General features: G+C 45.9%; 7 protein-coding genes across 7 annotated transcripts; 3 read left to right on the top strand and 4 right to left on the bottom strand.

The window, feature by feature from the left end:
* Nucleotides 1–662: 662 nt before the first annotated feature.
* On the bottom strand, nt 663–2,093 carry F5Y00DRAFT_74129 (glycoside hydrolase family 5 protein). Its single transcript, XM_048014090.1, has 2 exons — nt 1,089–2,093; nt 663–1,024 (listed from the first exon to the last, which is right to left on the bottom strand). The coding sequence occupies exons 1-2, from the start codon at nt 1,905–1,907 to the stop codon at nt 686–688; spliced, it is 1,158 nt and encodes a 385-aa protein (XP_047865042.1). The 5' UTR covers nt 1,908–2,093; the 3' UTR covers nt 663–685.
* Nucleotides 2,094–2,515: 422 nt separating this feature from the next.
* Nucleotides 2,516–4,388, bottom strand: F5Y00DRAFT_74133 (uncharacterized protein). Its single transcript, XM_048014091.1, has 4 exons — nt 4,059–4,388; nt 3,933–4,004; nt 3,598–3,878; nt 2,516–3,532 (listed from the first exon to the last, which is right to left on the bottom strand). Exons 1-4 carry the CDS (start codon nt 4,314–4,316, stop codon nt 2,542–2,544), a joined length of 1,602 nt encoding a protein of 533 aa, XP_047865041.1. The 5' UTR covers nt 4,317–4,388; the 3' UTR covers nt 2,516–2,541.
* Nucleotides 4,389–4,608: 220 nt separating this feature from the next.
* On the top strand, nt 4,609–5,722 carry F5Y00DRAFT_74004 (NDUFA12-domain-containing protein). Its single transcript, XM_048014089.1, has 7 exons — nt 4,609–4,742; nt 4,798–4,818; nt 4,884–4,890; nt 4,955–5,032; nt 5,085–5,127; nt 5,183–5,347; nt 5,396–5,722. The coding sequence occupies exons 1-7, from the start codon at nt 4,692–4,694 to the stop codon at nt 5,445–5,447; spliced, it is 417 nt and encodes a 138-aa protein (XP_047865040.1). The 5' UTR covers nt 4,609–4,691; the 3' UTR covers nt 5,448–5,722.
* F5Y00DRAFT_269742 (NmrA-like family protein) lies at nt 5,443–7,170 on the bottom strand (the record flags this gene model as incomplete). Its single annotated transcript, XM_048012498.1, has 3 exons — nt 5,443–6,600; nt 6,657–6,893; nt 6,959–7,170. 3 exons carry the CDS (start codon nt 7,168–7,170, stop codon nt 6,117–6,119), a joined length of 933 nt encoding a protein of 310 aa, XP_047865039.1. The 3' UTR covers nt 5,443–6,116.
* A 697-nt stretch (nt 7,171–7,867) lies between these two features.
* On the bottom strand, nt 7,868–9,256 carry F5Y00DRAFT_261925 (uncharacterized protein; the record flags this gene model as incomplete). The annotated part of the gene is made up of 6 exons (XM_048011293.1): nt 7,868–8,220; nt 8,274–8,356; nt 8,404–8,471; nt 8,521–8,844; nt 8,897–9,034; nt 9,092–9,256. The coding sequence occupies 6 exons, from the start codon at nt 9,254–9,256 to the stop codon at nt 7,868–7,870; spliced, it is 1,131 nt and encodes a 376-aa protein (XP_047865038.1).
* A 2,914-nt stretch (nt 9,257–12,170) lies between these two features.
* F5Y00DRAFT_269734 (uncharacterized protein) lies at nt 12,171–12,940 on the top strand (the record flags this gene model as incomplete). The annotated part of the gene is made up of 2 exons (XM_048012497.1): nt 12,171–12,183; nt 12,282–12,940. 2 exons carry the CDS (start codon nt 12,171–12,173, stop codon nt 12,860–12,862), a joined length of 594 nt encoding a protein of 197 aa, XP_047865037.1. The 3' UTR covers nt 12,863–12,940.
* Nucleotides 12,941–13,626: 686 nt separating this feature from the next.
* Nucleotides 13,627–14,320, top strand: F5Y00DRAFT_269732 (uncharacterized protein; the record flags this gene model as incomplete). The annotated part of the gene is made up of 1 exon (XM_048012496.1): nt 13,627–14,320. The coding sequence occupies one exon, from the start codon at nt 13,627–13,629 to the stop codon at nt 14,074–14,076; it is 450 nt and encodes a 149-aa protein (XP_047865036.1). The 3' UTR covers nt 14,077–14,320.
* Between the last annotated feature and the right edge of the window lie 70 nt (nt 14,321–14,390).

Genomic DNA, 14,390 nt, shown 5'->3' with positions numbered 1-14,390 from the left:
CAAGCCAAGTATCTCATGAATTTGTTCAAACATGACCGATTTTCCCGAAAGCCACATTGTTTAACTACCTCCTAGGTACGCACCAGTGTCTCGTGTAACAAAAGTGATTTGATCTCTGGGGTTAACAGCCAATCGCAATTCAGCTACTTGAAACGGAACATTCCCAATCCGGGGCGGGAACTAACATCCATGCGGCGGACCCTGCCGTGGTGGAGTCAAGGGGCATCCGGCGGATCGGGACTAGCAGAGAGCGGATGAGTGAAGTTCCGCACAAATGAGAAAGACTCCCCAAGTAGCACGGCATATATTTATAGGTACCTATGCAGGGCTCTCTCGGTACAACGGCTTTCCGGATCCCACGGTTGCTGTTTATGTTAATATATGCGAATTGAGTCCTCATGATAACTACAGGTTCTATCCAACTGCGGCAGATGCATATCAATTTCCTAGATCATTTAGAGGTCGGCCATGTTGGCAGCCGTATACGGAGCGGCATTTAAGTCGTACATCCGAGCTTGAGTACACCGGGATGACGGACATTAGAACGAGCATAAGACACAAAGAATGCGTCAAGTATCAATGGCTGGCTGAAAGAGCGGTCAAATTATATAGTTTCATTGTCGCCCTAAAAGCATCGTAATGGGTGATGCAATGTTGCAGAACCCCGGAAGATCGATCACAACGCTTAAGCCGGGAAGTCGGTCAGCTCTCCCCCCTCGACACTCGCCTTGCCCTTCCACTGCAGCTTGGTCGGTACAAGTGGCTGCAGCACCTTAAGCCAGATAGTATCATACAGACTCGGGCCGCCATCGGCAGCCTTGCTGCCCGGCTCGAAACTACCGTAGTTCTGAGAGTCTGTGCAGCAGGGGCTGGCGGATCCCCAAAATGGGCCTGCCGCCCACGCTGTCCAGCCGATGTACTCCTCATTGTCCGCTAGATAATTCACGAAGTCGGTCAGCATGTCGACACACCCCGTGTTATTGTCCCCGCCAAATTCGGTAATGAAGGCCTTAAGATTGTGCTCCTATTGAAGGAATCAGTTGATAATTCGCCAGTAGTAATTTGTAATATGCGACAAGTTTACTAACCTTCAGCCATTTTGTTACGTCCGCTAAGTTAGTCGCTGGGTCGCTGACGCATTCGCTATGGCTACCGCTATAGTCCACATCAAGGTATTCGTGGATATCAATAGCCGTGTTGTTAAGCGGGTCGGTAAATTGGTGAATGAGCGCGCTGTTCGGATCCGGGCCCTGAGTCCAGGCGTGGCCTCCTGTCCAGCTGTTACCGGGCAGGATAATCAAGTTATTCGCATTGGCGGCGCGGATGGCATCTATAGCAGCCTGGTTATTCTTGACCACAAGGCTGGTCTCCATGTCATGCGGTTCGTTCATCAGCCCGAAGATGACCTTCTCGTTATCCGCAAAGCGGCTGGCTAACTCGCCCCAGAATTCTCCGAACTGCTCCGTCGTAGCGGCGGTAGGATCTGAGGTGTTACCAATCACACTACCGCTGTACGGCTGGGAGCTCGGGTCGTTATAGCGCATGTAGTTGTGCGGATCCAAGATCGCATACGCGCCCTTGGTGACTGTCACGTAATCGACTGCCTCCTTGAAGTAATTGAAATGGGTCTCGTTAAAAGTCTTGCCGAGACCAGTCGCAACGGGGGCCATTCGCTCAAGTAGAAAGGCTATACGGAAGAGATTGAGGTGGTTCTTATCTACGTGAACATCGACACCCGCTTTGTTGATGAATTGGTAGTCGACGCCAAACGTCCCTGGTAAGCCGGTACCCTTTTTGGCATCGGCGCTCCAGACACCAAATTCGCCACCAGACTCCGCGACACCAGCGTAAAAAATCGTGGCTGAAGCCGTGGAGGCTAAACCAGCAAGTATAACCGGATACTTCATGTTGGAAAGATTCTTCTAAACGAATTCTTAGAAGACAGGAGTTGAATGAATTGCTTGCTAATGAGGACAGAGTGCGTCTTATAAGTTAGACTTAGTACACCCAAGAGCATGATAGACTAGGAGTTCCAGAAATCAATTAATTAGCACCTCCAGTGGGGGTGGATCAACGATGCCCGATATCCATTCGTAGCGATAGAAACGACGTGATTTATTCATCGTTAGGCCGTGTCGGCACAATCTCATCGTCTCGAGACCGGAATTTCGGATCACATCTTAAATCGACCGCATAAAATTACTGTTAGAGGAATATGATCCAGCCAAACTAGGCCATAGATCTAGGCATAAGTACGAAAATGTTTTTTGTCATCTATAATGGGTATCATTGTAGTGATGATGAGATCAAATGCGGAGGTCGTGGCTCCGCCTATGGATTTTGAGAAGACAATTCCTGGCTCCGAAGCTTTTCCCGGCGATTGGATGATCGTCCTCTTGCATTTTATCGCTCAACAGCAGACAGTTCGGTGTCGATTCGCCGAGTCAAGGAGAACTACGGGTCTTTTAATTTTCGGGTTCGCCGCCTAACGTGACTGGAGTCTGGATTGTGAATTTCCTAGCTCTAATATGACCCGGATTATTAAAGCGCGCCACCGACGAGACTGACGATCCACATTGCAATTCTGACTTTTAACCCGACCCGCCTTTCGGTTTTTGCAAAGTCATCCAACGTTACAGGGCTTGCATACTCTTGTAGCCACTTTTGCTCATCGCCTAACCTCTTCTTCAAATCGCCGTCTTGCGTCACGATCAAAGCACCGGCTTCGAGATCGTGAGAGTAGCTGCGTTTCGTATAATTTGAACTTCCAATAATGCTAATTGCCGGGTCCCGTTCGTTCGGAAGGGTTATCCATAGCCCCTTAGCATGATATGTCCATCCACCTGGTTCATTGACAGTGCCTCTCTTCCATTCCTTGAGAACTACTGCCGAATCCTGCTTTCGCTCCTTAATCGCGCGCAGGAACCTCCGGGCGAGAAGGGTGTACGCATCAGGCAAAAGCCCAGATACACCCTTTGACTTGTAAAATCCATTAGCGTGTGGAGATGCTGTGATGACCACGTTATTTTGCGAAGCCGTTGAGAGAAGAAGGTTCGTAAGCGATGGAGCTGGATTAAAATACCCCGCTGTGAAAGTCCACGATGAGCCAGCATACTCTGGAGCCGCAAGCGTTTTTAAGATACAAGTCATCACTGGGAGCTCAGTTGACGAATCTGGTTTCATAAGTTGTGATAACTGGCCAAGCATATAAACTCTAGTGTTCCGCGATATGGACGAACTCTTTTCTTGCGACTCGGTACCATCGAGGGTTTCTTTCCGGGATATCAACCTACTCACAAGCGGTGTAGCTTTGGAGATAAACTCGGCAGGTTGATCAAGAGGGGATGGGGCAGCGTTAGTCGACGGCCAATATAGTTTAAAACCTGCAGGATCATCATTCATTGGCTCTACCAAAAAGCTAAGTGATGTGACGCCCTGATACAGTCTCCAGAAATAGTTTGTCACTTCACTGGAAGAGAACAGGTGATATCGATCTTGGCGATTGCTGAAATAGTCGTTCGAAAGATTCGCACTAGATATGATTAGTTAGATGTCCCTTACATGGAAAAAAGACGTAAAATAAATATAAATAATTACCCTGAGAGAATAATTTCGTCGTCAATTCCATATAGCTTCATGTGTTGTAGTCCCCATCCTTCATTGATACGCTTTGGTATATGCTTCTTTCGGAAGCCGGTCAGATTCGGCGTATGGTACATTCGAATCTCGACGCGATCTGAGCCGAACTCTGTAATGAGAGGAGCGAGAAGAGACGCGGAAGACGGATTAGGTGCTTCTCGAGTTCCACGAAGGGCGTCTGTAAGGATGCTCAATTTCAGCTCGGGGTTCGCGCGAAGGGCATCTTGAAGGGTCGCAATCTCAATTCTAGTTAGTATTAATCTTCATTCTTATAGACCGGTTTAGACACATACCAGTTCCTTCTCTGACTTCCCAATATAGAGAGTAGATAAAAATATTCTTTTCTTAGCGCTACGTATTCTAGCCTAAAAGTGTTAACTTAGTCCCGTTCACCCCATTCCCAAGGGAGTATTACCGACCTTAAGTGTCTCATAGAAATCAGTAGGGGTTTTTAAGATTTGTATCTGCGATCCGTCGATCTGGAATGACGGTGCGATCCTGTCCAACTCATTTACGAACGGTGCCAACATTCCGGTAGAGCTGGAAGCGCTACCTGTCGGCATATGATTTGAAGGTATGGAATATCGACGACACCATTGCTGACCCTGTCGACTCAGGGAACGAGCAAGAGTAGGTCGCAGCTTTAAGCAGCATCGTGATGCGCTTCGACCTATCATGGCAAACTACCGGGAGGGAATCAAATAGTTCATATTATATAACGAATTCGTTAGCTAGAAGCTAGAGTTGCGACTTAATTAAATTTTGAGCTCTACACTAAAGGGCTCAAGCTTCCAATTGCTCGATTAGGATCTTATCGATAAGCATTTTCAAAATGACGTCGTTAGATTAGGTACTGAGATACTTCCAATTATCACGGGGGTCAGTACGATAGGTCGGACCGATGAATATCCGCTGGACTAAAGCGCCCGGTGTGTTCCGCCCAATTGAATGCGCCTTCAATGCGATGACCTCGAATTAAACGTCTCTTATCCTTACGACAGCAACAAGCAACATTGAAGGGGTGACCGAAGTCCCATTGAGCTTCGCCCACCATGTCGACCATCACAAGAACCCTCACCAATTATTGGCGAATAGGAATAAAGGTCAGTCATTTGGTCCTCGAATTTTGTTGATTGATGCTAACATGAATTGCGACAGGAATACTTCCACCAAATGCAAGTGCGTCGACCCTCGATATCATTGAGCTATTAATTCCAAACTAACGACAGCTTCCCCTGAAATAGACCATCGGTACGATTTAAGCGAAATATGATGACAAATATGATGACCCAGAACAAATATTGACCCGATGTAGGCGACACGAAAGCTGGTACCTTAGTCGGCGTTGACCGTTTGGGCAATAAATATTTCGAGAACGGGGAAGAGCTGCCTCGTACGTCGTTATAACCTCGGATCCATCAATTATGAAAGCTAATGAAGCGCAGTACGAACCAGATGGGTGGACTACAAGAACTCCGACTACGACGCGTACGTATTCTTTAAGCATCCGGTTCTGGGACTATTTACTAATACTTGAGTTCAGGTCCCATATTGAGCCCGGCTGGCACGCCTGGTTGGCCTACACCGTCGACAAAGCACCTTCACAAGACCCGTCACTTGCATACACGAAGCGAGTATGGGGGGATATCGACGTCAAGACTATTCCTAACTATACTTTGACGCGGGGAGCCTACAAGCCGTATAGCACGTACGTTACTGCAAGCCTACGTCTGGGCGTCTACTAATATCCTCGTAGGACAAAGTCGAAGATTACGATGTGGGAGCCTACCGCCATCGAGAGGAAATAAACATTCAAGAAAGAAGTTGTGTACATACCTAGTCATGATGGTTAGGGAAAGCTAGGACCAAAGCAATGATAGCCATATACCCACCGTCGCCTAGATTTATACCGTACTTCCATCCAACGAGGGCATATGGTAAACGATCTATTATCCGTTTTCTTTAGTCGTCCCGATAAATTCAATACTATATTCAACACAACGGTAAGCCTAGGAGTTCCACAGAAACAGACTTCGACAAGACCAACAATGGCGAGAAGGGGTTTATTCGGACACGGTCTTGCGAGGTAGTGTGTGATAGCAGAAGCTCACGTTTTAATGCGTGACAAGAATAACTCGCCGTCGTATGCAGACGTACGCTGTGCAGTTAGAATGGGATCAAATTCGAGGCCGAATATTTCAACTACCCTGACCTCTTACAGCATTTTATGGCTACGGGCAATATGGATATGGAACTTCGAAGTCTATATACTCCACGTTTACATTTTCGGTAGCATTTCTCCTGTAATATTCATCGGCTGATATGCCTAGTGGTTTTCCTCCCTTTCCCGTGGAACAATGCCTTTTCATTTACAGTCCTTTCGAGCATTGATCATTAGCAAGTCGGTTCACCTGTTAACATCTCGAGTACATCTTCTGTATTCTATCTTGGTACTTTACTTTATTCTACCGAATCAGCTAGTGGAATATGGAATCGAAAACCTTCGCTATTTGCGGACCTACGTCTCGGTAGGGTTCCAATTTCCCCTCGAGAAGCAGGTCCTCGAGAGTGGCTTTCTTATAGCCTTCAACTTCCCATAAGTCACTAACCCCTTTCACTATAATCCCTTCCCCCCAAGCCTTTCGGCAGTACCACGATAAAGCCAGGGGACTACCAGATTTAATCGCACTCTCAAGCTCGTTCTCAATCTTCTCCGGACTGTGTCTGAATATCTGTGGTTCTGCGCCGTGTTTCTTTTTCAAGACAGCAGCGATTTCTTTCCCCGTAGCCCTCAACTCTGAAAGACCGATTGCCCTGTCCTGTAGTTGGTCCAAGGGTGTGCTGGCAAAGATGGATGCGTATGCCGCGGCCACGTAGTTCCTCGTGCATATGTTCGCTTGCTGGTTGGCACTATCCCCCGAGAAGATGATTCGATTCCCAGGAACATCAACTCCCAAGATTCTACACACCCGCGTTATTAGCTCATGTTCAACATTTATACCCTGCGCAATACTTACCCAATCGAAAGCGTCGATTCGGCAAAGGATCCTACATATACCAGCGTGGTGGGTATCTTAGCTTCCTTAGCTGCCTCTTCAACTTCGAACTTGGCCTTTAAGACGGGAACCCGTAAAGCTGACTCTGAATAATTACGGAACCCAAGATCCGACGGAACGAACAGTTTCACATTGGTGCTCGGGATCGCCTTGATGAAAGCGTGTTGTTTTGACACGGCTTCTCGACCAGCTAGGGAACTTTGGATATAGATTAGCGCCAGGACATACATGCCTTGGATAAGCAGTCTGCTAGCTATGCTTACATGACAATATCGATGTCTTGAAGAGCAGCAATCAATTGCTTCTGATTGTCCAGATCGACTTCAACCTTGGGCACACTTGGCGGCAGACCAGATGCGTCCGAGCCCGGCCGATACAGCACCCTAACTGGCGCGCGCGAAGCTATCAGGGCGTTAGTGATAGCCGAGCTAGCCCAGCCACGGTGTCCGTAGATAGCGATGCGGTTAAAAGACATTTTGTCTATGTGTGTATGCGTGTGTTTTGTTGTCGATAGGAAAGCCAAGACTTACCAGTTGAGCCGCAAGGCTCTCCAATTATATATACATAAATTTATCATATTGGCGACGGATAAGACGGCTGAAAATAAGCATGGGGCATTCGGAATTAACGACAAGGTATAACCGCGAAAAAACGTTGACTCACACCGAATACGACTAGGTAGTCCATCCGCAGCGGATCCCTTGTCTTCCGTAAGAGCGATCATATTTAGCGAGATAACAATTGGCCGCAGTGTTAGCCTTGTTGTATCGTGTGATCCCAACCAAGTTAGTTCTTCAGCCTTGATTTATAATGCATGGCATGATGGTGGTATTGTAGGTACGGTCCTCGACCAAAAACAGAATAGCATGACGAGGCTTCAGTTTGTCTAGAACTTCCAGCCTGTCACATCCGATATATGTTGATTGGACGACATCTCAACACACAGTATTTTGCGGCGTTCAACGCATACGTCTCCCAACTCTCAGACTCTTTAAGTCGTTAGGTGAACCATAAGTGTGCCAAATATTAAATTAATCCAACGCATCCTGAAATATCAAAATGAGTTACCTGAAATCCCCTATCGTATATAACCCCTATATCGTATTCGGAATGTCCCACGTACACACCCCCTCTTTAGTCTAAGGCCATAACCATATATATTCTTCCAAACGTTACGCAACCGTCCTAACACATTTGTCTTGCATGGGATACGACTCTCGTACGAGTCTCTCGTTCGATACGTTTGGCAAATTATTCGGCGATATCGACCGACTAGAGCTGTCGTGAACTTGGTCGTAGGAAACGCGGAATGTTTGTTGTACATGAATAGAGGCTTGATGCGACCCGTCGGCCCATGATATTCTAGTCGCTTGGGTAGATTGCGAACTGAATATACTTTTGGTAGACAACAAAACTGGCTCCCAAATCCATTTTCTAAAGAGAAACTGGATAGTCGGTAGACATGCTGCTAACATTCCTATGCCGCATTCGACCATTCCCCAGTATAGGCAAGCTGTTGTTCCAACTACAGGATAAGTGAGCTTCCATTCTTGAAGAGGCAGGACCACCGGTACCTACGAATACTATCGTTTGTGATATTAACACTTCCTAGGTAGCTTCCAGCCATGAGTACAAATCGTACTATTGAAGCGATGACCGTCCTTAAATACATTAGCGCTGTCGCGGTTTATTATTGATATCATCTTACCCGCTTCCGAGAAGGAACAGTGAACAGACTCCCAATTTCTTCCTTGGGGATAATTGTAACCGTAAGACCTAGATCCGTATTAGTCCGAGGCCCGGTAGATCACAGGGAGACACCTACCAGGGGAATCGGAATACAGATTATGAATACGTCCGCGATGAAGTCAGTAATACATAGAGCAAGAATGAGCTTCGTATTACTAGAGCAATGCGCTCTAAATTCCACTTGCGAGTTCCATATAGCCCAGAAATTACGTCCGCATTCAAAGAACATCCCGAAGAAAAAGGCGACGGCCCATACCACGATAAATACAATGAATGCTTTGAGGAATTTGTTAATAGCGCTGCGCTCCTGGGTCGCGAAAACACGTATGTAAAAGAACAGAAAGCTCGCCTTCATACACCCTGTCGCAATGGGGAGCATGAGAAAGAAAGTCCATTCGAGCTGTTCTACATTGTTAGGCCCTATTAACTTTGCACGCCTCGGCATCACTTACTTGTGACTTAAGACGCAGCTGCGGAGTGACGAGCTCGAACGGATTCCCTTGAAAGCCGTCCGGTATCACAGTTCGATACCCTAGGGCCTTCTGTGAAACACCGTAGAGTTGGCAAATGCCAATCCCCACTGTTAGAAGCTATACGTACTACGTTAGCATAGGCAATGGATCGAGGCCATTTCTGGGTTGGAATACTGTGGCAGGCAGCATGAGCCAGTCATCAGCTCTGAGTGGTTGTTTCATGACTTTGCGAGCCCAAAACCGTAACCCAACGACGAAAATATCGATGGCGGAAAGGACTGTTGCCGCTGCAATAACATGGCCGGGGCGCATGTAGTAGAGTGGCTCCTCCTCAGCCATAGTTCAAATATAATTCGAACTTATAGTAACTATAGAACACTATACATCCAACGCACTGAAGCCGAGGGGAAAATATCAAGATTCGGATGACAACGGTCCCATATAACTATGAGAGGAACGGAGCCAACCTCGTTATTGACAATAAGCACACACATCTTTCATGATAAGAGAGTAGATCTAAAAGAGTTAACAGACATGTTAGTCTCTCTTAAACTTCATGATATTACCTACGCCGCACACCTAAAATGCATATGATTTGCCCGTCAAAAGGTGGCTGCATATACTCCTACCTTACGGAGAAATGCCAACCATAAGCGACATCATACATGCCAGAAGGGGACATAATCTCCAATGCAGCCTACCTAGGTAGCCAATGTGTTTAAACATAAATGTGACAAGACGCTGTCATACGTTTCACGCAAAACATGGGGTAGCCCGTTTTTAGTTGATATCAATCCTTTTCTTCCGTCTCTATGAAATATTAAGCATTAATCGCTCAATTTTCAATTCGTACTAGTACTGGGTATTATGTTGACTGGTCAACTTTATGGCTAGTTTCGGCATCGCCGGCCCTCTTCAAGCTAAGGTTAAAAGCAGGTATTTTTCAACTGGGCTGCTTACTGGAATCTATAAAATATACAGAAGAGGTAGTGCTGACAATTCGAAGGAGTTTTCCTTATGCAAGTTGCGCTGCATCTACGACACACTCCACGGGATCGCGATCCATCATTGGATACTCGTCATTTGGGGCGTCAATCCCACGATCCGCCGATAATAACCCCAAACCCTTTTTGGTTTAATCAGTAGTATTCTAGTATGAGACACGGGATGTAAGTGTCATTCAAGGCTACCTATTTAAATACCAGTCATTTCCTTTTCACTCCTACATGGGCGAATATGTCCTATCCAGTTTAAGTCCTCTAACTACCTCGAAGGCCACACCTCATCATATTGGTCGAGGCTTTAGTGGCACCCTTAATGAACTCTCATATGACATTTGCCACATGTGCTGCTCACCCTTACTCTTGTTGGGCAACGTGTATATACCAATGATAGGCACATGCCATATCACACCAAATATCACACCAAAGCTAAGGAAAGATTGGCCCATACGAATGACAAACTATTCTATCCGTTAGTTAGCTAAGATCAAGCAAACGTACCAGTTTGATTCGCCATCATCGCCCAGATTCCCTATGAGAACTAGTGATAGATACCTGTGTAACAGTAGATCCTGGTTTCGATTCCGAGCTGACCTTTAGCCTGCAACTTATCTCTCATCGAGACGATATCCGCATTAAATATAGCCTTCCACCACTTCGATGAAATATGTTAGACGTGCGGTAAGCCTACTAAGAGAGCGTAGTCCCGGTAAAGCTCTTGGTAAACCCGATTCCCCTAGGTATTGATAGGTCTCGCCTAGGTTCTTGACGGTACTTGGGTACACTTCCATCGTCTGAATCATTTCTCCTTAGGTACCCAGGTATTAAGCTATTAGCACCTAATGTTAGGATGAAAAATATGAAATGGCATACATTGTCTCACATGGAGGAGCTGAGCAACATGTAAACAGCTTCGTTGCTACACAACGAACTCTGAACTTCAAGTACCTAAGTACCTAGGTACGGAAGCTTGTGGCTACCAGGTACCTATGTACATGTATTTACATTGGAAGTACCAAGGTATCTATCATGATTCTCGAGAAAGCGTGAAATCAATGGAAGCCTCGGACTGATCGTGGTTCGAGGAATTTCTATTTTCTAATCAGTAACCATGTACCTAAGTACCAAGTTCTTTGTCGATTTCCCGAGTCCCAAGGTGACTTCCTCAGAAAGATCAGAAATTAAATAGAAACAATGTGAGGCAAGAGCTCAAGTTCATACTGTAGAAATGGAAGGCACTTGCCTACAATGATTTGATTAGACACTTAGGTACCTCAGGCACCTACCTCAGCAGAGGGAAAGTGCAAGCAAACAAATAGTAAAGTACTTATGTACCTAGCAAACAAACTGATTTGGAAGTTGCTGTGCACCTGTCCTAGCTCCGGGTCCTTCCAAAATAAGTAGGAGATGTAGTCCACAATGCGGACCTCTTCCACCTCCGGGGCCCACAAATTCGGCCCCACCAAACACCGATCAGTGACTACAAGTGCTGGCCCGGGCCTATAAGGAGCCCCGAAGACAATAAAAACACCACTGGTTTTAATTCCCAGTACCAAAATACATTCTGTGATTTCCAATGTTTGTGAATGAAACAAACTTTGTTGATCAGACTCTTACCTTCCTTCTATATTTGCTCACACTTGACCACCTTTTTCTGCCCAGCTGATTATTTCTCTGCTGCCACCACAATTTCATCTATAAATACAGACACCATCCCACCTCATCTCCTCTTTCATCTTTTCCTTTCCTACACCAGTGCAACATCTTAGGCTTCCTTGGCCAGCCATGTCTTGACCAAGGAAATCATATCAAGCTACCCTTGGAAGCCTTAGAGGGAAACCAATTTGCATTTCATCATTCAACACACAAGACCTTCTATACTTCAAGTTCCCCTAGTACTACTTCGTCACCTGGCATTTACTTCTCCGTCAAGAAAGGTTTCCAGCAAGTATTTTCCAGACCATAACTTTGTTGTTGCAACTCTCAATCGGAAAACAATTCGTCCTCTTCTGACCCCGAAGCCTCGAGTCTTTCGCGACCTGAAAAACAACTAGCACGCGTCTCTAGAGCAGCCAGTCACAATTTCGCAGTAAGTTTCCTGTTCTATCCCGCCTATTCATTTCTCTTCTTGACGTGGATACTGGGATTTTATCTTGGTTTCTTTTTTGTTTCACTTACCGACAACTTAAAGGTTGAAGTAGTTCTTCTTATTGATCATATAAGTCGGATATCAGATCACCCACAACGTAAAGATGGCGGCCCAAGGTATGTTCAGCCCACCTAACAAGTTATCAGCTATGATAATACACATATATACCTAAAACATCCCTTCGTATGTATCAACCTTGTTAATACTTTCCTAGGAAATGGACTTATTTGTCCAATATGCGGACATACATCCAACTCGCCAGGAAATGCGAGTGACCACCTGAGATACATTCACGTTGGTCTACGTTGCTTTTTCCCTGGATGCAATGTTCGTAGAACTTCAGAAGCCGATCTCCGTCAACACATAGCCGACCAGCACGGCTCGGTTGCTGCTGGAGCGAATGGTTACTTCAGATGTCCATGGCCTGCTTGTGCAGGAGACTTTGCCCATCGCAACAGCGTTAAACGCTGCTTGTTCTTTCACACGCATGACCAAGCTAATAACCAGCCCCAAGCACCTCAGGCGGTTACTGTCTTGAATAACCAGGTTGCTCAACAAATCATCGCGCAGTTGACTCAGGTCACTGCACAGTTGACTCAAAACAGTACTCAATTGAATGCCATTGCCGCACGACTGGATGTCCTAGAGACCAATGTGGCTTCCATGCGTGAGGAGGTACGAGACGTTGCCGCAAATAACGCGGCCGTCAATGCCTCTAAGCGAGAGCGGGAGGACGAAGGCGACGAGGAGGAGGCGGAGGAGGGTGGCCGCGCCAGCAAGCGCTCAAGGAACTGAATGAGATGGATAGTTCGTTAGGTAGCTACATGGCTTGTACGATAGGAATTCTGAGAATGCATATTCTCTAGGCATCGCGGATAAGTACCTACTTATTAGGTAATAATCAAGACCTCTCAACTCTTCAATGCAGGCTTAGAGTGATATCCGATTAATGCAAACCTCTTATTGCATCGGAGACTGGCAACGCATGTAATTAACCACCTCCCAATCCTGGGAATTTCTTTATTTGCTTTTACGTGTTTGTACCTATCCAGAACGATAACTACATAATAGGTTAGGTACCAAAGTAGTATGACATGTTTTCCGTCTGAAGGATAATAATTAGAGCACGACTTACATACAACACCCTATCGCAGGCTTCTTAGCTAATAACTACCTGAGACTCCCAAATTAACTTTTCCCATCGGCAATGAATTCATGTGACTGGTTATCTCGATGACATAAATGTGTGAGCATATATGTGGCTAAATTACTGGCTGATTCCTTGTTTAGTCCCTGTTCAACAGTACTTCCAACCAACCAAACCCTCCAATACAGCCACCATATGACGTAGGAAAGCAGCCACATTGCTTCGACAAGGATACTCATGAGGTTTACATACGTCGACATTCGATGTGGTCATGAATAAGAAGCAGGCTCTTCCTTTTCGGCCTTGCTTGATTCCCTTTTCTTTTGGACTTTAAGTTATATTGCTAAAATTTCCTCGAGTTTTACATTGACTACCATTTCGAAGTAAAACAAGCAAGATAAGGAAAATCGCTATGGAGTGGGCAAAGCAGACTTACAACGAGCAATACGAGGCCTGGATGCCCTGGATCGAGGACAACTTCCTCAAGTATTTTACCAAGGATAACAAAGCTAGCTACGCGACTAAAGGCGAGTATCTCTTTCACTTATATCCCCTTCATATGGTCGGATTCATCCCAAACTCTCTCCTCCCCTTCCAGAAGATCGGACTCGGGCTAACCAAAGCGTATCTCCCAATAGAACAACTAGACAAGGCCAAAGTAACCAATATCGATCAGGTCAATACGCTACAGGATAGTGTACACGGCACAGTCGCTGGACAAGTAGGCCAAGGCGGATTGCTACAGCCAGTCGGCGACCTAGTATCAAAAGAGGGCGTCAACCGCGCCGAGCGAGGCGGAAAAGACGAGCAGGGCGGAATCCTACCTTCTGCTATCCCTGGGATCCCCGGGCTAACGAAATAAATGCCATGTGATGAAGACCTCTGTGAGGATTGGTACGGGAAACGATGCAGGGTACTATGTGATATTCGTAAGGGGAGTATGGAGTAGGTACAAGGAATTGGAACATGATGTAATGAAATAAGCTAGTAGCCATAACGAAATGGATTGCTGTTTTCGGTAGTCATATACTAGAATATGCCTGATTAAATCTTCCAACTAATTCAGCTTCACTTTCGAAGACAGGGAAGATGTGTACCAGTTGTCGATTTCCATACTAGGTAACAGGTTAAGGAATTGCAATAAAAGAACTGAAGATATTCGTTATTACCTTATAC

This window comes from Daldinia vernicosa, assembly GCF_022497035.1.
Source record: "Daldinia vernicosa strain CBS 139.73 unplaced genomic scaffold F5Y00scaffold_22, whole genome shotgun sequence".
Taxonomy (NCBI): domain Eukaryota; kingdom Fungi; phylum Ascomycota; class Sordariomycetes; order Xylariales; family Hypoxylaceae; genus Daldinia; species Daldinia vernicosa.
Note: the sequence above shows the minus strand (reverse complement) of the source record. Positions and strands in the feature narration are given on the sequence as shown.